The sequence below is a fragment of the Pseudophryne corroboree genome, chromosome 10 (genome assembly GCF_028390025.1).
Source record: "Pseudophryne corroboree isolate aPseCor3 chromosome 10, aPseCor3.hap2, whole genome shotgun sequence".
Classification (NCBI taxonomy): Eukaryota; Metazoa; Chordata; class Amphibia; order Anura; family Myobatrachidae; genus Pseudophryne; species Pseudophryne corroboree.
The window spans coordinates 376,582,871-376,604,815 of NC_086453.1; the positions used below are offsets into that span (position 1 = coordinate 376,582,871).

The following is a 21,945-nucleotide window of genomic DNA, read 5'->3' on the forward strand; positions in this document are numbered from 1 at the left end:
GGTAAGGGACATTTTGCCCGTAATTGTCCGAACAAGTCGGGAAACGCCTCGACCAAGTGAATTGTGAGGGGGTTCACTTTGGTCTGCAGCTTATCTCCTCGAATAACTCCCTGTTAGTCCCAGCTAAAGTTTCCTTTGGCAGCCTCAGTTCTTCGGTGTCGGCTTTTGTTGACAGTGGAGCTACAGGGAACTTTATGGACTTAACGTGGGCCAAGGTCTTAGGTATTCCTCAGTTAAACTTGGGTAGGTGTGTCACCATGCATGGTTTAGACGGGAGTCCCTTGTCCAATGGGGTTATTTCCCTCTGTACACCCCCTGTACTACTTACGGTAGGAGCTCTTCATTCCGAAAAGATTGAGTTTTTCCTTACCCATTGCCCAGCAGTTCCAGTGGTTCTGGGTCACCCTTGGCTGGCCTTTCATAATCCCATCATTGATTGGCAGTCGGGGGAGATCTCACAATGGGGTACCATCTGTAATAAGGAATGTATTACGTTTCCCGTCAGAATAGCTGCTGCCATTCCCGAACCCATTCCCGTGGAATACCAGGACTTTGTTGATGTATTTTCCAAGGGCAATGCGGACATTCTGCCTCCCCATCGGCCTTATGATTGTGCTATTGAGCTAATTCCTGGTGCCACATTGCCAAAGGGAAGGTTATATGCATTGTCCGGACCAGAAACTGCGGCCATGAATGAGTATGTTAAGGAGAGCCTAGGGAAAGGATTTATTAGGCCATCTAAATCCCCTTTAAGTGCAGGCTTCTTCTTTGTGGAGAAGAAAGATGGATCACTCAGACCTTGCGTCGACTTTAGAGCCCTGAATAAGATCTCAGTTAAAAATACTTACCCTCTGCCGCTGATTTCTGTCCTCTTTGATCAGCTGCGTTCGGCTGTGATTTTTTCTAAGATTGACCTGAGGGGAGCGTATAACCTCATCCGAATCAAGTCGGGAGATGAGTGGAAAACGGCGTTCAGTACTCAGTCGGGTCACTACGAGTATCTGGTGATGCCGTTCGGCTTGTCTAACGCTCCGGCAGTTTTCCAGGATCTCATTAACGATGTGCTCCGTGATTTTCTTGGAAGATTCGTGGTCGTTTACTTAGACGATATCCTGATCTATTCTGACTCTAGTGAACAACATGTTACCCAGGTGCGTCAGGTTCTTCAAAAATTACGTGAAAATCACCTATATGCCAAGCTGGAGAAGTGTGAGTTTCATGTCACGGAGGTATCCTTTTTAGGGTACATTATTTCCCCTCGGGGATTCTGTATGGAACCAAAGAAGCTCCAAGCCATCCTTAGTTGGGCGCAACCCACCAACTTAAAAGCAATTCAGCGCTTTTTAGGGTTTGCGAATTATTATAGAAGATTTATTCATTCTTTTTCCGACCTGGTTGCTCCCATTGTGGCACTGACTAAGAAGGGAGCGGATCCTACCAACTGGTCACGTGAAGCTGAGTTATCCTTTCAGGCCTTGAAACAAGCTTTCGTCTCAGCCCCAGTCCTCAGACATCCCAACCCAGAATTGCCCTTCATTGTTGAGGTTGATGCCTCGGAGGTTGGAGTGGGGGCTATCCTATCCCAGAAGGATCCGGACTCTCTAGAATTACATCCTTGTGCCTTTATGTCCAGGAAATTCTCATCCGCTGAATCCAACTACGATGTTGGTAACCGGGAGTTACTGGCTATTAAATGGGCTTTCGAGGAGTGGAGGCATTGGCTTGAGGGAGCAACACATACCATTTCAGTATTGACTGACCACAAAAATCTTCAGTACATCGAATCAGCTAAGCGGCTGAATGCCCGGCAGGCTCGTTGGGCTTTATTTTTTACTCGTTTCAAGTTTATCACCTTCAGGCCAGGTTCCAAGAATACCAAGGCGGATGCCCTGTCACGCAGTTTTCTTCCAGTTCATAATAACAGTCCTGTTACTCCCATACTTCCGTCTTCAGCCATTTGGGCAGGCCTCACACAAGATTTATTTACCCAGTTAAAGCAGCTTCAACATCAAGCTCCTGGGAATACTCCTGCTGGTCGTCTTTATGTCCCTGAGTTTTTGAGAGCTACTGTTTTGACTGAGTTTCACGATAGCAAAGTTGCCGGGCATCCGGGGATCTCTAAGACTTTGGAATTAGTCTCCCGCTCAGTATGGTGGCCTGGTCTTTCTAAAGACATTAAGGAGTTTGTTTTTTCTTGTCAGGTCTGTGCACAGCATAAAGTTCCCCGTTCCTTGCCTATCGGGCAACTTATGCCCTTAAATGTTCCTCTCAGGCCATGGTCTCATATTTCCATGGATTTTGTGGTAGACCTCCCTCTGTCAGCCGGATTCCGAGTCATATGGGTGGTAGTGGACCGTTTTAGCAAGATGGCCCATTTCATTGCTCTTCCCCGACTGCCATCTGCCCAGGGATTGGCAGTTTTGTTTCTCCGCCATGTTTTCAGACTTCATGGGTTACCCACTGATATTGTTTCTGATCGGGGTCCACAATTCATTGCACAATTTTGGAAGTCTTTTTGTGCCTCATTAAAGATGAAATTGTCTTTAACGTCCGGCTACCATCCCCAATCCAACGGGCAGACCGAGCGAGTTAATCAATCATTAAAACAGTATTTGCGTTTGTACTCAGCCAAACTCCAGAATGATTGGTCCGAGTTTCTTCCTTTGGCGGAGTTTGCGTACAACAATTCTTGTCATTCCTCCACTAATGTGTCTCCATTCTTTTCAGTTTTTGGTTTTCACCCCAGAGCTAATTCTTTTTTTCAACATTCCTCTGTCTCCTCGCTAACCTTAACCTCTCATCTCAGACTCATTTGGAGAAAAGTGCACCTTGCTCTCAGAAAAGCGGCATTTCGAGAGAAAACATTTTCTGACAGGCTCCGGCGGCCTTGCACTTTTAAGGTGGGAGATAGGGTATGGTTGTCGACTCGTAACATTAAACTTCGACAAACCTCAGCTAGATTGGGCCCCAAATTTATTGGACCATTTCATATTATTAAAAAAATCAATCCAGTTGCTTTCCGGTTACGTTTACCAAGAGCTCTCCGGATCGGAAATACGTTCCATTGCTCCCTGTTGAAACCATACGTTTCATCCAGTAGATTTCCTCGGAAGATCTCTCAGGGGAAATCACCAGTAGATGTACAGGGTCATCAGGAGTTCTTGGTAGAGAAGGTTCTCGATTCCAAATTGTCCCGGGGCCGGCTTTATTTTCTGGTGCACTGGAGAGGCTATGGTCCAGAAGAAAGGTCTTGGGTCCTGGATAAGGATCTCCATGCCCCGAGGCTCAAGAGGGCATTTTTTCGGGAATTTCCTCGGAAACCTGGCTTTAGGGGTTCCTTGACCCCTCCTCAAGGGGGGGGGGGGTACTGTTAGGCGCCGGGGTCCGCTCGTCGCTGCGGCCCGGCACCTAGCAACCAGGGACGCCGTGCGCGTACAGCCGCCGGCTCCCTGGCAACGCTAGACGCCGGGCGCACGGAGCCGCACGGACCCTAGCAACGGGGACGCCACTTACGGACTGCGTTCCCCGTTGCTGGGTTCAATTTAAATAATGAGATGTCTGTTTTCCTGGCCATGCAGCTTGGCAGCTGTATGGCATTTAATCCAATCAGCCTCCAAACAGCTGATTGGAGGACTCCCTGTTAAATACACTTCCTGGGCTTCTCACAGACGCCGGTAATAGCTTCCTGAATGCTGAATCTGTTTGCTGAAAGTGTTTCCAGTCCTGCTGTATCCGGTCGTTCCTGTTCTCAGTTGTCCTGTACTCGGAAGTCGTCATCTGTTCCTGGAGTCCTGACTGAGCACCTTTGAACATCCAGTGGTGTTCGTGAGTCACGGCGTAGCCGTGTGTTGCGGCTTGGGCCGCTTAATTATTTATCATTTATTATTTGTGTTCCGGAGCTTTTGCGGAGGATTCCGCTCCCACAGATCCACTCTGGTATCCAGCGTGCTGGGTAGGAGTACGGACTAGTGGATTTTGGTTGTCCTTTTCCCTGGCGGGTTACCGCACATACCTCAGGTTTAGTCAGTTAGCTTGTAGCCCCTGGCCTGGTTGTTTAGTCAGAGGGCCCCTTGTTATCACCCTGTCTCGGATTTCCCTTTGTCTCCCATTAAGACCTGAGGGGGCATCGGAGTTGGGCAGACATAATCCGCCCTTCAAACGCGGCTGCCATGGGCTCAAGCAACCATAGTCTCGCAGGGGATTTCTGACCACACGGGCGAGACAACGGAGTTAGGGCGCCAGGGGCTACTTTCTATTCCCGCTCCCTTCCCCAGCATTCCGTTCCAGTGCTCCGGTCCTTGCAATAGGACCACCTCAGACCAGAGTGCTGGAATCATAACAATGGGGCTGGCTTCCCCCACCCTCCAGCCTGCCTGCCTGCCACTGGGGTCCAGGGAGCTGGCTCTCCCTGTCCCCCCAGTGTGGCACTACCTTTGTGGCCTCGCCGCATGCAGCGGCGCACCCCCCTGTACTGAAGCCCGGCGGCCCGGGACACTTGTCCCGGCCGCCGTGACTCTGGCTTTGTTGTAGCGCTGAGGCGCCGGGAGCGTAGCTCCCGGACCCCAGCGCTCATCAGCCTAACTGCACCCACGCCGCTAGGGAGCCGGCTAGCCCGGTCCCCCGTGAGCGGCGCCTGTCTTGTAGCCTCGCCGCAGCGTCCGGCGGGGAGCCGGGGCTGCGGCGCACCCCCCTCGCTGCCCAGCAGCCCGGGACGTCCGTCCCGGCTGCTGCGGCTGGCCACCCGTGCTGGGCTGAGGCGCCGGGAGCAGAGCTCCCGGCCCCCAGCGGCGGCTCTTCCTTCTCCCCGGCGCGCACACTCCAGTGCGCCCGGTGTTGCACTGACCGCTGCCGGGAGCGGAGCTCCCGGACTCCGGCGGTCAGCGGCTGTCCTCTCCCCCGGCGCGCACACTCTGCTGAGCGCGCCGGGGGCTGTCCTCCATGCCGTGGTCTCCGGAGAGGTCCGGGACCACGGCACATATAAAAATACATGTACTTAAACATTTAATAAAACACGGCGCCTAGCGCCCAATAAATTTTTCAAATCTGGCGCCAAGCGCCCATTGTCCTTTAAAATGGCGCCGGGCACTAGGGGTTAACCCCTTCAGTGCTGCGGCGGCCATTTCCCTCGTGGCTGGGGCTCTCCGGCCACACCCTCCAACAATTTACACATAAAAACTGTACAAATTCTGAAAGGGGTGCGTAGTCACGGGTAAAGTGACGTGGCCACGCCCCTTTTCCTATACTTTCAATGGACGTTTGGAGAGCCAAGAATCGGTACAGACCATAAAAAAAAGGACTGTACATGCTAAAAAGGTCAAGCTGGAGGGTATGCCATTCAAAAGTTTGGGGTCACCCAGACAATTTCCTTATTTGTGAACAAAAAGCACTGTTTTTTTCAGTGAAGATAACATTAAATTAATCAGAAATACATTCTATACATTGCTAATGTGGTATATGACTATACTAGCTGCAAACGTCTGTTTTTAAAGCAATATATACATAGGTGTATAGAGGCCCATTTTGAGCAACCATCACTCCAGTGTTCTAATGGTACATTGTGTTTGCTAATCGCAGTAGAAGACTAATGGACGATTAGAAAACTTTTGAAAACCCTTGTGCAATTATGTTAGCACAGCTGAAAACGGGTTTGCTCGTTAGAGAAGCTATAAAACTGGCCTTCCTTTGAGCTAGTTGAGTATCTACTTTAAAACCTTTAAACGTTCCCTGAAAACTCATCTCTTCAGACAAGCCTACCAAATTCCTGACCCACACACATAACCTTCAATGCTTCCCTATCCAGTTACATTCCCTCTGCACAGTCCCCATAACCTCACATTTTGTCTTCCAACATTGCTGGGTGATCATATCATACAACCCACTAAGAACCTAGCAATCTGGGGAAACATTATGTAACAGGTAGCATCTATCCTTGTGTATCAATACCTATTTCCCTCTAGATTGTAAGCTTGCGAGCAGGGCCTTCCTACCGCTATGTCTGTCTTTGCCCTGTTTTGTTCTATAACTGTTGTTTTAATTGTAAAGCGCAACGGAATATGCTGCGCTATATAAGAAACTGCTAATAAATAAATAAATATCTGGAGCATCACATTTGCGGGTTCGATTATACTCTCAAAATGGCAAGAAAAAGAGAACTTTCATGTGAAATTCGACAGTCTATTCTTGTTCTTAGAAATTAAGGCTATTCCATGCGAGAAATTGCCAAGAAACTGAACATTTCCTACAACAGTGTGTACTACTCCCTTCAGACAACAGCACCAACAGGCTCTAACCAGAGTAGAAAGAGAAGTGGGAGGCCCCAGTGCACAACTGAGCAAGATGACAAGTACATTAGAGTCTGTAGTTTGAAAAATAGACGCCTCACATGTCCTCAACTGGCAGCTTCATTAAATGGTACCCGCAAAAGGCCAGTGTCAACATCTACAATGAAGAGGCGACTCCGGGATGCTGGCCTTCTAGGCAGAGTGGTAAAGAAAAAGCCATATTGGAGACTGGCCAATTAAAGGAAAAGATTAATATGGGCAAAAGAACACAGACCTTGGACAGAGGAAGATTGGAAAAAAGTGTTATAGACAGACGAATCGAAGTTTGAGGTGTTTGGATCACACAGAAGAACATTTGTGAGACGCAGAACAAGTGAAAAGATGCTGGAAGAGTGCCTGACGCCATTTGTCAAGCATGGTGGGGGTAATGTGATGGTCTGGGGCTGCTTTGATGCTGGTAAAGTGGGAGAATTGTACAAGGCAAAAGGGATTTTGAATAAGGAAGGCTATAACTCCATTTTGCAACGCGATGCCGTACCGTGTGGACAGCGCTTGATTGGAGCTAATTTCCTTCTATAACAGGACAATGACCCAAAGCACACCTCCAAATTATGCAAGAACTATTTAGGGAAGAAGCAGGCAGCTGGTATTCTGGCTGTAATGGAGTGGCCAGCGCAGTCACCATATCTCAACCCCATTGAGCTGTTGTGGGAGCAACTTGACCGTATGGCAAGAAGTGCCCATCAAGCCAATCCAATTTGTGGGAGGAGCTTCAGAAAGTGTGAGGTGAAATCTCTGCAGATTACCTCAGCAAATTAACAGCTAGAATGCCAAAGGTCTGCAATGCTGTAATTGCTGTAAAAGGAGCATTCTTTGACGATAGCAAAGTTTGAAGGACAAAATTATTATTTCAAGTAAAAATCATTGTTTCTAACCTTGCCAATGTCTTGACTATACTGTATGTTCTATTCATTGTGCAACTAATTTGATAAATAAAAGTCAGTTTTCATGTAAAACACGGAATTGTCTGGGTGACCCCAAACTTTTGAACGGTAGTGCATATATATTATTATCCTTTATTTATATCAGTGATGGGGAACTTTTGGCACTCCAGCTGTTGTTGAACTACACATCCCAGCATGCTCTGCTACAGTTTTAGCATGGCCAAATAGCAAAACTGTAGTAGGCATGCTGGGATGTGTAGTTCAACAGCAGCTGGAGTGCCAAAGGTTCCCCATCACTGATTTATATGGTGCCACAAAGGATCCGCGGCGCCAATTACACAGTACATAATCAAATGAGCAAACAAGAAAACAGCACTTACAGTTCAAGACAATGGGGTATATGCAATTGTGGTCGAATTCCGGCTGGAATTCGACCGTTTTTAAATTCGACACAATTCGACTGTCGAATTCCGACCGCCGGGGCTGGAATTCGACATATTCAATAAAAAACGGATTCGACAGTCCCGCTGTTGAAAATGGGACCAATTGACGGATAAGTGCGTCCTGGATTCGACTTTTCGGACGGCACAAAAATGGTTAAAAAACCCTGAAAAAAATTGCGTGGGGTCCCCCCTCCTAAGCATAACCAGCCTCGGGCTCTTTGAGCCGATCCTGGTTGTAAAAATACGGGGGGAAAATTGACAGGGGATCCCCCGTATTTTTAGAACCAGCACCGGGCTCTGCGTCCGGTCCTGGTGCTAAAAATACAAAAATACGGGGGACAAAAAGCGTAGGGGTCCCCCGTATTTTTAACACCAGCACCGGGCTCCACTAGCTGGAGAGATAATGCCACAGCCGGGGGACACTTTTATATCGGTCCCTGCGGCCCTGGCATTAAATCCCCAACTAGTCACCCCTGGCCGGGGTACCCTGGAGGAGTGGGGACCCCTTCAATAAAGGGATCCCCCCCCTCCAGCCACCCAAGGGCCAGGGGTGAAGCCCGAGGCTGTCCCCCCCCCCCCATCCATGGGCTGCGGATGGGGGGCTGATAGCCTTGTGTCAAAAAAAAGAATATTGTTTCTCTTACGTCCTAGAGGATGCTGGGGACTCCGTAAGAACCATGGGGTATAGACGGGCTCCGCAGGAGATAGGGCACCTAACAAGAACTTTGACTATGGGTGTGCACTGGCTCCTCCCTTTATGCCCCTCCTCCAGACCTCAGTTAGATCTTGTGCCCAGAGGAGAATGGGTGCACTGCAGAGAGCTCTCCAGAGTTTTCTGTGGAAAAAGAATTTTGTTAGGTTTTTTATTTTCAGGGAGTCCTGTTGGCAACAGGCTCCCTGCATCGTGGGACAGAGGAGAGAGAAGCAGAGCTGGCTTGTCAAGTTGGGCACTGCTTCTAAGGCTACTGGACACCATTAGCTCCAGAGGGAGTCGGAACACAGGTCTCACCTGGGGTTCGTCCCGGAGCCGCGCCGCCGTCCTCCTCACAGATGCCGAAGATAGAAGCCGGATAGAGAAGGCAGAAGACATCTTAGGCGGCAGAAGACATCAGATCTTCATTACCGCTGCGCGCCATTGCTCCCAGTCACACACACACAGAGCAGCACTGAAGGGTGCAGGGCACAGGGGGGGGCGCCCTGGGCAGCAATAAACCTCACATTTTGGCACAAATACAGTTGGATTAGACTGCGGAGGCAGTAAATCTATGATCCCCCGCCATTTTATGGAAAAATCACTGGGACCGAAATCCGCCGTCGGGTGGGCGGGGCTTGATTCTCAGCACTAACCAGCGCCATTTTCTCCACAGAAGCTGCATGAGGAAAACGCTGGCTCCCTGGTCTCTCCCCTGCTGAACTCACAGGCTGGAAAAAAGAGGAGGGGGGCACATTAGCGACGCAGTGAGTGGGAATTGGCATATTATATATAAAAAAAGCGCTATCTGGACATATTTTTTCCAGTGTTTTTAAGCGCTGGTGTGTGCTGGCATACTCTTTCTCTCTCTCTCTCTCTCCTTAGGGCCTGGTTGGGGTTTTGTCCCCTTATAGGTTAATCCCTGTGTGTGTGGGGTGTCGGTACGTGTGTGTCGACATGTCTGAGGCGGAAGGCTTCTCCAAGGAGGAGGTGGAGCAAATGAGTGGTGTGTCCCCGTTGGTTGTGCCGACTCCGGATTGGATGGACATGTGGCATATGTTGAATGCAAGTGTGGCATCTTTACATAAAAGGCTTGATAAGGCTGATTTAGGGGGGACATCAGGGGGTCAATCCTCAGATTGGACCGACTCACAGGGCCCGTCGGGGTCTCAAAAGCGTCCTTTAACACAAGACACTACTACCGACACGGATTCTGATTCCAGTGTCGACTATGACAAAGTAAAATTGCACCCTAGGGTGACTAAAACCATTCAGTGTATGATTGTGGCAATAAGGGATGTGTTGCATATTGTGGATGAACCCTCTGTCCCCGACACAAGGGTACACATATTTAAGGAAAAGAAACAGATTATTAACTTTCCCACATCTCATGAATTAAATGAATTCTTTGGAAAAGCTTGGGAGACTCCGGATAAGAGACCGCAGATCCCCAAAAGAATTTATATGGCATACCCTTTCCCTAAGCATGACAGGGAGATTTGGGAATCACTCCCCACTGTGGACAAAGCCCTGACGCGCTTGTCCAAGAAAGTGGAGCTACCGTCTCCTAACACAGCAGCCCTTAAGGACCCTGCAGATCGCAGGCAAGAAACTACCTTAAAGTGTATTTATTCTCATACGGTGCTGTGCTAAGACCGACAATTGCGTCGGCATGGGTGTGTAGCGTAATTGCAGCTTGGACAGATGAGCTGACAGATCAATTTGATAATATGGATAAGGATACTATATTCCTAACTCTAGCCCATATTAAAGACGCAGTCTTATTTATGAGGGATGCTCATAGGGTGTTAGGGTCTCCTGCCCTGTGCTGCCACGTCGTCATGGCAACCGGGAGACAAGTGCTAGCGGAGTAACCTGAGCGCAGCTGATACTCCGGTTCGGGTCTTTTGCTGTGCAGTGGTTACAGGCAGGGGATCCGGTGCTGGTTTTTGTGCTCACAGTCTGTGAGGTCTGAGGGGGGCGTGGACAGCACCTGCTTTATAAGGCCTCTTCTCAGGTTAAGCAGATGCTGCTGAATCTTTGTTGGTTAGTCAGTTCCTGAAAGTTAGCCAGTACTGTGTAGCTTTGTATTTGTTGTTGCTTACTGCAAATAGGCCTGGGGATTTGGTACTACACTCTGCCAATCCAGACCTAGCAGTAAGACTGGAGTCAGTCGTTTAGCCTGCTGAGGTTCTTTTGCTATTCTGTGAACCCAGCAGGTTTGTGGCTGTACTTTCAGACCTGCCTGCTTAATCCTCTCTCACTGTGCAGGGCGTCCATGTGTCAGTTTAGTGGCAGTAAGCTGAACCTGGGCCCTGCAAGTGAGAATTAGGATTGTGGAGACTCTCCTTGTGTCTATTATTCCATCTCTGACCAAGGAGTTTACTGCCACACCCGTTGGTAACCCTTTAGGGTTTTGCTGTTGCCCTTAGCAACAGCATTTCGGGTTCTCTACGTATTAAAACACAACATCTTGCTTTTTCCATCTGAGCATTTCTAATACTAGGGAGACACCCAGTTTCTTAGCCTCTGGGCTTCTCTGTTCACTCTGTGTTGGTTTTGTTACCCTATCACCTTCTGTGTACGTTATGTCATATTTCCCAGTCTGTCTGTGAGTTCATTTGTTTTGCATCCCTCTCTGTTCAGACACCAGTACATTCCTGCAGGCACTGGTGTGCATAACAGTTCAAACACCAGTACATTCCTGCAGGCACTGGTGTGCATAACAAAGGGACATTGGATTGCTAGCTTCTAGGGCCAATGCCATGTCTGTCTCAGCGAGAAGATTCTATATGGACTCGCCAATGGACGGGTGATGCGGATTCCAAGAAACATATGGAAGTACTACCCTACAAGGGTGATGTATTGTTTGGGGATGGGCTGACGGACCTGGTTTCCACAGCTACAGCAGGTAAATCAAATTTTTTTACCATATATTCCCCAACAGCAAAAGAAAGTAACACCCTATCAGATGCAGTCCTTTCGGTCGCACAAGTCCAAAAGAGGTCGGGGATCCTCTTTCCTCGCCAGAGGTAAGGGCAGAGGCAAGAGAGCACCTGCTTCGGCAGGTGCCCAGGAACCAAAGTCCTCCCCGGCTGCTCCAAAACCCACAGCATGACGCTGGGGCTCCCCTGAGGGAGTCCGCACCAGTGGGGGCACGTCTTCGACTTTTCAGTCAGGCCTGGGTCAGTTCGGACCTGAATCCCTGGGTGTTGGAAATAGTTTCCCAGGGTTACAAATTGTAATTCGAGGAGGTGCCCCCGGGCCGATTTTTCAAATCGGCCCTACCAGCTTCCACATCGGAAAGGGATGTAGTGTTAGCTGCAATTCAAACGCTGTGTAAACAGCAAGTGATAATCAAGGTTCCCCTGCATCAACCCTATTTGTGGTCCCGAAACCGGACGGTTCGGTCAGACCTATTTTGAATCTGAAATCCCTAAACCTGTACATAAGAAGATTCAAATTCAAAATGGAATCTCTCAGAGCGATAATAGCCAACATGGAGGATGGGGAGTTTATGGTGTCTCTGGACATAAAGGATGCGTACCTTCATGTCCCCATATATGCCCCCCATCAGGAATACCTGAGATTCGCTGTACAGGATTGTCATTACCAATTTCAGACGTTGCCGTTTGGACTCTCCACGGCCCCGAGGATTTTCACCAAGATAATGGCGGAAATGATGGTGGTCCTGCGCAAGCATGGAGTCACAATTATCCCATACTTGGACAATCTCCTGATAAAAGAGAGATCAAGGGAGAAATTGCTGAACAGTGTGGCGCTCTCTCTGAGAGTGCTCCAGCAACACGGTTGGATTCTAAATCTACCGAAGTCACAGTTGATTCCGACAACTCGACTACCGTTCCTAGGTATGATACTGGATACGGAACAAATGAAGGTCTTCCTCCCCATAGAGAGAGCCCAAGACATACAGAACATGGTCAGAGACCTGCTAAAACCGAAAAGGGTGTCAGTTCACCAATGCACTCGAGTTCTGGGGAAAATGGTGGCGGCCTACGAGGCCATTCCCTTTGGCAGGTTCCATGCAAGGAATTTTCAGTGGGACCTTCTGGACAAGTGGTCCGGGTCCCATCTGCACTTACATCGGAAAATAACTCTGTCCCCAGGGACCAGAGTGTCCCTCCTGTGGTGGTTGCAAAGTGCTCACCTCCTGGAGGGTTGCAGGTTCGGAATTCAGGATTGGATCCTGGTTACCACGGACGCGAGCCTCCGAGGATGGGGAGTGATCACACAGGGAAAACATTTTCAGGGTCTTTGGTCAGACCAGGAGTCCTGTCTACACATCAATGTGTTGGAACTCAGGGCCATTTACAACGGCCTTCGACAAGCGGAGAGTTTTCTTCGAAACCTACCGGTTCTGATTCAATCAGACAATGTCATAGCAGTGGCTCATGTGAACCGCCAAGGCGGGACAAAAAGCAGAGTCGCGATGGCGGAAGCCACAAGGATCCTTCGCTGGGCGGAAAATCATGCAAGCGCTCTGTCAGCTGTCTTCATTCCGGGAGTGGACAACTGGGAAGCAGACTTCCTCAGCAGACACGATCTCCATCCAGGAGAGTGGGGACTTCATCAAGAAGTCTTTGCAGACGTAACACGTCTTTGGGGAACTCCTCAAATAGACATGATGGCGTCACGCCTCAACAAAAAACTTCAGAGGTACTGCGCCAGGTCTCGGGACCCTCAGGCAATAGCAGTGGACGCTCTGGTAACACCGTGGGTGTTCAAATCGGTCTACGTGTTTCCTCCTCTTCCTCTCATCACAAAAGTGTTAAGGATCATAAGACGAAGAAGAGTACGAACGATACTCGTTGTCCCAGACTGGCCTCGAAGGGCCTGGTACTCTACAAGAGATGCTCACAGGAGATCCCTGGCCTCTTCCTCTGAGGGAAGACCTGTTACAGCAGGGGCCCTGTGTATTTCAAGACTTACCGCGGTTACGTTTGACGGCATGGCGGTTGAACGCCGAATCCTAGCGAAAAAGGGGATTCCGGAAGAGGTCATCCCTACGTTAATAAAGGCTAGGAAGGAGGTGACGATAAAACATTATCACCGTATCTGGCGAAAGTATGTGTCTTGGTGTGAGACCAAGAATGCACCTACGGAAGATTTTCATCTGGGTCGTCTTCTCCACTTCCTACAGACAGGAGTGGATATGGGCCTGAAATTAGGTTCTGTTAAGGTACAGATTTCGGCCCTCTCGATTTTCTTTCAGAAGGAATTGGCTTCTCTTCCAGAAGTCCAGACGTTTGTAAAGGGAGTGCTGCACATCCAGCCCCCTTTTGTGCCTCCAGTGGCACCATGGGACCTGAACGTGGTGTTGCAGTTTCTAAAATCACACTGGTTTGAACCGCTTAACAAAGTTGAGTTGAAATTTCTTACCTGGAAGGTGGTCATGTTGTTGGCCTTAGCATCAGCAAGGCGAGTGTCAGAATTGGCGGCTTTGTCACACAAGAGCCCCTACTTGATTTTTCATGTGGATCAAGCTGAATTGAGGACACGTCCGCAATTTTTGCCTAAAGTGGTTTCTTCGTTCCATATGAATCAACCTATTGTGGTGCCTGTGGCTACAAGGGACCTGGAGGATTCCAGATCCCTGGACGTAGTCAGGGCCTTAAAAATTTATGTAAGCCAGGACGGCTAGAATTAGGAAAACAGAGGCTCTGTTTATCCTGTATGCGGCCAATAAGATTGGCGCTCCTGCTTCGAAGCAGACTATTGCTCGCTGGATCTGTAATACGATTCAGCAGGCTCACTCTACGGCTGGATTGCCGGTACCAAATTCGGTTAAGGCCCATTCCACTAGGAAGGTGGGCTCTTCTTGGGCGGCTGCCCGAGGCGTCTCAGCTTTACAACTTTGCCGAGCGGCGACTTGGTCGGGGTCAAACACTTTTGCTAAATTCTACAAGTTTGATACCCTGGCTGATGAGGACCTAGCGTTTGCTCAGTTGGTGCTGCAGAGTCATACGCACTCTTCCGCCCGATTGGATGCTTTGGTATAAACCCCATGGTCCTTACGGAGTCCCCAGTATCCTCTAGGACGTAAGAGAAAATAAGATTTTAAACCTACCGGTAAATCTTTTTCTCCTAGTCCGTAGAGGATGCTGGGCGCCCGTCCCAATGCGGAAACTCTGCAAGACTTGTATATAGTTGTTGCTTACATAAGGGTTATGTTACAGTTGACATCGGTCTTGGACCGTTACTTTAGTTTGTTCATACTGTTAACTGGTTATGTATGTTCCAGGTTACATGGTATGATTGGTGTGGGCTGGTATGAATCTTGCCCTTGGATTGCTAAATCCTGCCTTGTATTGTCCATCTCCTCTGGGCACAGTTCTCTAACTGAGGTCTGGAGGAGGGGCATAGAGGGAGGAGCCAGTCCACACCCATAGTCAAAGTTCTTTTTAGGTGCCCTATCTCCTGCGGAGCCCGTCTATACCCCATGGTCCTTACGGAGTCCCCAGCATCCTCTACGGACTAGGAGAAATAGATTTACCGGTAGGTTTAAAATCTTATTTTTTTGCAGCAGAACTACAAGTCCCAGCAAGCCTCCCCCGCAAGCTGGTACTTGGAGAACCACAAGTACCAGCATGCAGGGGGAAAACGGGCCCGCTGGTACCTGTAGTTCTACTGCAAAAAAAATACCCAAATAAAAACAGGACACGCACACCGTGAAAGTAAAACTTTATTACATACATGCCGACACACACATACTTACCTATGTTCACACGCCGACTCTGTCCACGTCTCCAAGATGAATCCATAGGGTACCTGAAAATAAAATTATACTCCCCTAAATCCAGTGTGTAATCCACGTACTTGGCAAAAAAAAAAAAACGCATACCCGAACCACGAACTGAAAGGGGTCCCATGTTTACACATGGGACCCCTTTCCCCGAATGCTGAGACCCCCCGTGACTCCTGTCACAGAGGATCCCTTCAGCCAATCAGGGAACGCCACGTCGTGGCACTCTCCTGATTGGCTATGCGCGTCTGAGCTGTCAGACAGCGCATCGCACAGCCGCTCCATTATGTTCAATGGTGGGAACTTTGCGGTCATCGAGAGGAATGGGTGAAGGCTTTGTAAGCGAGTGTGAGAAGCTTGAATTGGATTCTGAATGGGGAGGGGAGCCAGTGAAGGGTTTGTAGGAGAGGGGAGGTGGACGTAGTGCGTTTGGTGAGGAAGATGATCCGGGCAGCAGCATTGAGGAAAGATTGGAGTGGTAAGATATGCAATTGTCTGGAATGCCAGTCAGGAGGAGATTACAGTAGTCCAGTATGGAGATGACCAGTGAGTGTATAAGGGACTTAGTAGTGTCCTGGGTGAGAAAGGGTCTGATCCTGGAAATATTTTTGAGATGGAAACGGCAGGTTTGTGAGAGGCGCTAAATGTGTGGTTTGAAGGAGGAAGAAAGGAAGGAAGGATTACTCCAAGACAGCGTACTTGGGGGGGTAGAGGAGATAGTAGTGCCATCAATAGATAATGAGATTGTAGGAGATGAGGTTATGCGGGAGGGAGGAAAGATGATCAGCTCGGTCTTAGACATGTTAAGTTTAAGAAAGCGCTGGGACATCCAGGAAGAGGTAGCAGAGAGACAGTTGGAGATACAAGTGAGGAGAGCAGGGGAGAGGTCAGGAGAGAACAAAATGTGTTGCTCATATTAATTAGAAAATACAATTCAGGTGCGTGAAAGGTAGGGGGAAGTCTAAGATAGAAATACATTGGGGATTAACCCCCGGTGTCCCCCAGCACACCAAGCTGTACCAAGACATGAAAGACTTTATATTTCTATAATAGAAATCCAGAGGTCTTAGTTACATACATTTGCAAATATATGATAAGTCACCAGGCCCCAACAAGGCTCCTCTGATGCTGGTGGTCCCTAACTCTAGGTCTGGGCCTGAGGTACAAAAAGGCCAGCTACCCCAGGGCAGCACAATGCGAGAAGATCAAGTGTTAATAAAATGAAAGAAAACTCTATATACAAAAATTAATTTACTGCGAAGGTGTAATTAAAAGATCAGAAGGATTAATAAATGTGTTAAGGGGGTGCTAAATAAGATCTCGCACTGCGAGTACGTGTTAGTACGTGTCTTTTTATTAAGTATTTGTTTTTTCAACCGTGTGGATGCCAACATGGGCCCTCATTCCGAGTTGTTCGCTCGCAAGCGGATTTTAGCAGATTTGCTCATGCTAAGCCGCCGCCTACTGGGAGTGAATCTTAGCATCTTAAAATTGCGAACGATGTATTCGCAATATTGCGATTACACACCTCGTAGCAGTTTCTGAGTAGCTTCAGACTTACTCGGCATCTGCGATCAGTTCAGTGCTTGTCGTTCCTGGTTTGACGTCACAAACACACCCAGCGTTCGCCCAGACACTCCTCCGTTTCTACAGCCACTCCTGCGTTTTTTTCCGGAAACGGTAGCGTTTTTTCCCACACGCCCATAAAACGCCCTGAGTTCGCCCAGCCACGCCTGCGTTTTCCCTGGTACGCCTGCGTTTTCCCAAACACTCCCTGAAAACGGTCAGTTGACACCCAGAAACGCCCACTTCATGTCAATCACTCTGCAGTAACCAGTGCGACTGAAAAGCATCGCTAGACCCTGTGCAAAACTGCATTGTTCGTTGTGCCCGTACATTGCGCGTGGGCATTGTGCCGCATGCGCCGAACTGCCGTTTTTTAGCCTGATCGCTGCGCTGCGAACAAATGCAGCTAGCGATCAACTCGGAATGACCACCCGTGTGCGATTTTGGCTAAGTATCAATTTTGACTATCTCTTCTACAGAGATTGTCAAAATTGACTTGCCTGCACAGTCTATCTATTCTTGCGATGCCGACCGCGTGGGACCGCGCATCGAATCGGGATCGCAAGGTGACTTTCACCTTGCGATCTGCACTAACTTTTCTTACGATCTTGACTATATAGTCAAAACAGTAAGAAAAAAATCTCACCGTGTGTACACACCATTACTTGTATTATTTTCACAGGTACCCTAATGGATTCTACTGGACAAATGGATGTGAATGGCGGCATGAGATGTAGGTAGGTATGTGTGAGTGTGTAAGTGTGTATTAATAAACTTATACTGTCACGGTGTGTGTGTCTTTATTTGAATATTTCTTTTGTTGTGGAATTACAGGTACCAGGGTAATGCCCCACATGCTGGTACTTGTGGTTCTCCAAGTACCAGCATGCGGGGGAGGCTTGCTGAGACCTGTAGTTCCACAGCAATAGACAATATTTATTTAGATTTTTTTTAACACTTTCATGGCTATCAGCCCGCCATCCACAGCCCAAGGAAGGCAGGGACAGCCTCGTACTTCATCCCTGGCCCTTGGGTGCCTGGAGGTGGAGGGGCTCTATTTTAGGGGCCTCCGCTCCCCCAGGAAACCCCGGCCAGGGGTGACTAGTAGGGGGGTCGCAGGGACATATATAAAAGTTTCCCCCGGCTGCAGCATCACCTCCCTGGGTAGTGGAGCCCGGTGCTGGTTTTAAAAATAAGGGGGACTCCTACTTATTTTGTCCCTCGTATTTTTGAAATCAGGACCGGTTCAAGAGCCCGGTGCCAGTTGCGTTACCCATGGTAACAATACATAGATAAGCAGTACAGGTGGCATATAGCATGATTGTACAAAGTGTAATTAAATATGTACATCTTCATTAACCTGTGTTTGTTAATGGGTGGCACTGCCAAGCCGGATAAGCTACCGCCTAGCAGCAGAGCCCAAGGGCATTAAGTTCTGGGGCTGGGCGCCACGTGTAGAAATATGGATGTATTCGATGTATAAGTCTTTGTGATTCTGGTATTCAGTGTGCTTTGTGACATTCTGAGAGATGTAATAAAACGTGAAGCTAGCATCTGGTTTCAGGCAAGGAAGGTGTTAATTTGACCAAACACACTTCTTTACCTTGAATGCCAAGGACAGGGGCACCCTGTGTATCTGTGGGTAGGATCTAGTGTGGCAATATACCATTGGTGCAGTTATTATAATGAAATCACATCAGATTACTGTTTATATCCCAATCATCAGACTTGATTCCAGATGACTAAATAATGTTTGATAAATACTCCAAGAATGATCTTACAGTAGCTGGCAGATTACCTCCGGCTGAGTTTAAAGCTACTTTTTAAAGAGATTGGTCCCTGACGCCAGATCATAAATGCATGTATACGTGTAACAAGACTGTGGGAGAAAATCCACTCAAAAACAAGGCGTATGTACTGTACAAATCCCACAGAGACAGGGCTCTGGTCACAATGGAAACCCTGACCCCCTGTGCTGTGAGGTAACAATACTAACCACTGTGCCACCATGTGGTACAAGCATTCACACAGTATACTCATTGGGCCTTTGATGCAACATAATAGGAGCATGGTGTATCCTTGTCCTACCAGTGGCCGCTTGTGTATTGTCAGCGCTTTGCTCCTAGGGTGCAATGATCCCTATTTCCATGACGGGTTGCGCTGTGTGAGTGCAGCTCAGGCCGTGTAATACAACAGTGTACGCACCACGTGCGCAATTCACTACAATGACGGCCTGACTCTAGCTTTAAGTGGCCATATATTTCCTTACAGGTTCATCCTAAACATTAGCGAGAATGCCGTTTTTTTGGGTGGCGTATGGATCCACAATCTTACTTCAGCCTGATGCTGCGTTCTCGGGGGTGCCGTCCTCATTCCTGCTGGAGATGAGCCGCTTACGGGCACCGTTCCTGTGTAATAAAGGCCTACCTTGGCATTAGGTAGGAGGGCATCCCCAGACTGCAGCATACAGCACCCTCCTCACCCCAGCAGGGGACGGGGGCCTGCTACCCATGTGGCTAGCCGAACTCCGGGCAAATTATTTTCATGTATGTAACAACTCTGGGGGGCAATATCCTTTAATCTCTGCATAATATGACCTTATAATAATGCGCTTCCCTTGTCGTGCAGCCTCCATTGGACTGAGTGAAGAGCAGAAGGAGTTCCAGAAAGTGGCGCTGGACTTCGCCTCCAAAGAGATGGCTCCGCACATGGCCCTGTGGGATGAAAAGGTGAGGAGGGCGTGGACCGCATGCGGCACTCTCGGGGTCTTGGTGCTGAAATGAAACAATTACAGGATCAGAAAATTGTACATTGATTGAGACCCTCATTCTCTTGCCGCTGGTGCCGCAGGTCAAAGGTGATACAGGTGCTGGCTCGTTTTATACACGCTGTGCATTTACATGCGTTCTCTGCGTGGTAAATACCCTGTGGGGGAGATGTATCAAAGCTTCTGAAGAGTGGAGGTTTTGCACCATAGCAACCAATCAGGTTCCAGCTATCATTTTATAGAATGTTCTAAGCAAGTGTTAACTAGAATGTGATTGGGTGTAATGGAAATACAGCAGGCTCTGCTATGGGAAGGGAAGCCTTCACTGCGTCCGACTTACCAGCAGAGCACTAAGTTCCGCATTAACTCACCTGTCGTCAAGCATCATAGCCGTCCGATATCACAGGCATTACATGAGAGATGACTCTCAGCAATGGGAATACTGGGCCTGACCGAAGGTGGAGGCGCCGCAGACGTCTGACACAGTGGGGCGATTGTTTGCTACTGCGCGAATCATACATGGGCGGCCGCCAATAAACACTACAGTGCGGACTTCTGCTCCCGTCCATGAATCAGCCCATTTTTGCTTTGCACTAGATGTCTCCCATAGACGTAGACGTTCTCCAGACCTGCTGAGATAATTGCAATAAGTGGTGACGCCTGAGGACGGAAGACACAATACAGTCCTTTACCTGATCTGTAAATGATTGGGGAACGCCAAGCAGCTTCGTTCTTTAGTCTTCCACACTCTGACAGCCGACATAATGCTCGTAGTATTGTTACATGACAATTGCAAGGTTTCTGCTGAACCGGTTCCACCCGTCCAGTTTTGCCTCGTTTATTTTGTTTGGTTTTCCGTGAAACGACTGTAGACGCCGTTGCTGGGGCCACTTTATCATTACGTGACAAGGTCACAGTATTGCACTCTTAAAAAAACATCCAAAGAGAAAATGTATCTATGGGCCAGTGGTCTCCCTGCAATAAATGATATGGATATTAGAAGTCAGCGTTGAGTTCTGTTACTGTGTAAAAACAACGGGCTGTAGCTTGCAGGTGGTGGAAGGTGTGGGGCAGAATAGTGTAACTGGACCCTGGACCCTTAGGTTACACAGGTCGACGTTTACGTTCATTGGATGTATGTTTAAAATTCTGTTAATAGAGCAGGTGGGTTTTATGTAAGTGTCGGTGGGTTCCACCACAAAATCTTACATGCCGACAGCCCACATGTCTGAAACAGAGGTGCTTGCAGGTTGCCACCAAACCTATAACTTAACCATTGTCCGGGTGACCACTAAATTCCTTGTCTGCGTACGCAGGAAATATTCCCGGTGGAGACGATGCGGAAGGCGGCAGAGCTCGGCTTTGGCGGGATCTACGTCCATCCTGAAGTCGGTGGATCGGGACTGTCTCGCCTGGATACCTCCATCATATTTGAGGCTCTGTCGACGGGTTGTGTCAGCACAACTGCGTACATCAGCATCCACAAGTACGGGCACCCTTCCTTTAAAATACCCATATGTGCGCGTGATTGGGGTGCCGCCCAGGTACACCTGGACTTCAGCAGCAGATTTGGGTTGCTTGTCCCTTTGTATTAATTAAAATTATAAAATAAGATATATACTTTGTTCTAGGCATTCATTTGGCCGATTAAATTATACTTTGTTATATAGCTTTAAAAAGTCATTGTCCGTAACTTTTGAGTTTGCATATAGAAAAATAAACTAGAGTAATTTATATGGATATGAGAATCCCGGAAGTATTATTTTATAGCTTTACTGTATGTGTCCCTAATATGCACCAGGGACGCACCAAATCCATGTATCTGAATTCCGATACATTTTCCTACGATATTAAAATTTAGCTGAAGGGCTTGATGATAATAATAACTTCTTATCTCGTCTGTCAGGTGCAATAAAAATGTTTGTTGAATTTAGAACCAAAATTTAATTTGACGCCTTCTGAGCTGATTGCATCGCCCGGCAGTGATTATAAGGGGTGATATAAGGGGTAATTCACACCTGACCGCTGCTGTGCATTTTCGCACCGCGGGCGATCAGACAGGATCCGTGCGCAAGAAGATTGACAGGAAGAGAGCGTTTGTGGGTGGCAACTGACCGTTTTTAGGGAGTGTTTGGAAAAACGCAGGCGTGTCCATGCGTTTGCAGGGCGGGTGTCTGACGTCAAATGCGGTTCCGAAGAGGCTGATGTGATCGCAGCGGCTGAGTAAGTCCTGGGCTGCGCAGAGACTGCACAAAATCTGTTAGTATCGCTCGGCTACACGTGCGATTTTACACTTGCACAGCTAAAATACACTCCCCCTGTAGGCGGCGACTATCCGATCGCAGGGCTGCAAAAATCGCTGCCCAGCGATCAGGTCTGAATTACCCCCATAGAGGGAATAGTGCAACCTCAACGTAGTCTATACAGGATTTGCAAATCCAATGTGATTTAATAGATCTTATTCTGGTTGGTAGAATAACCTGTAGCAGT

At 48.4% G+C, this 21,945-nt stretch overlaps 1 protein-coding gene across 1 annotated transcript in view; it reads left to right on the top strand.

Moving 5' to 3' along the window:
* ACAD8 (acyl-CoA dehydrogenase family member 8) overlaps positions 1-21,945 on the top strand; it is a 128,507-nt gene that overhangs the window by 16,140 nt on the left and 90,422 nt on the right. Inside the window, exons 2-3 of the mRNA XM_063943791.1 lie at positions 19,317-19,417; positions 20,772-20,941. Coding sequence (XP_063799861.1) covers positions 19,317-19,417; positions 20,772-20,941 — 271 coding nt within the window. The remainder of the gene's footprint in view (positions 1-19,316; positions 19,418-20,771; positions 20,942-21,945) is intronic.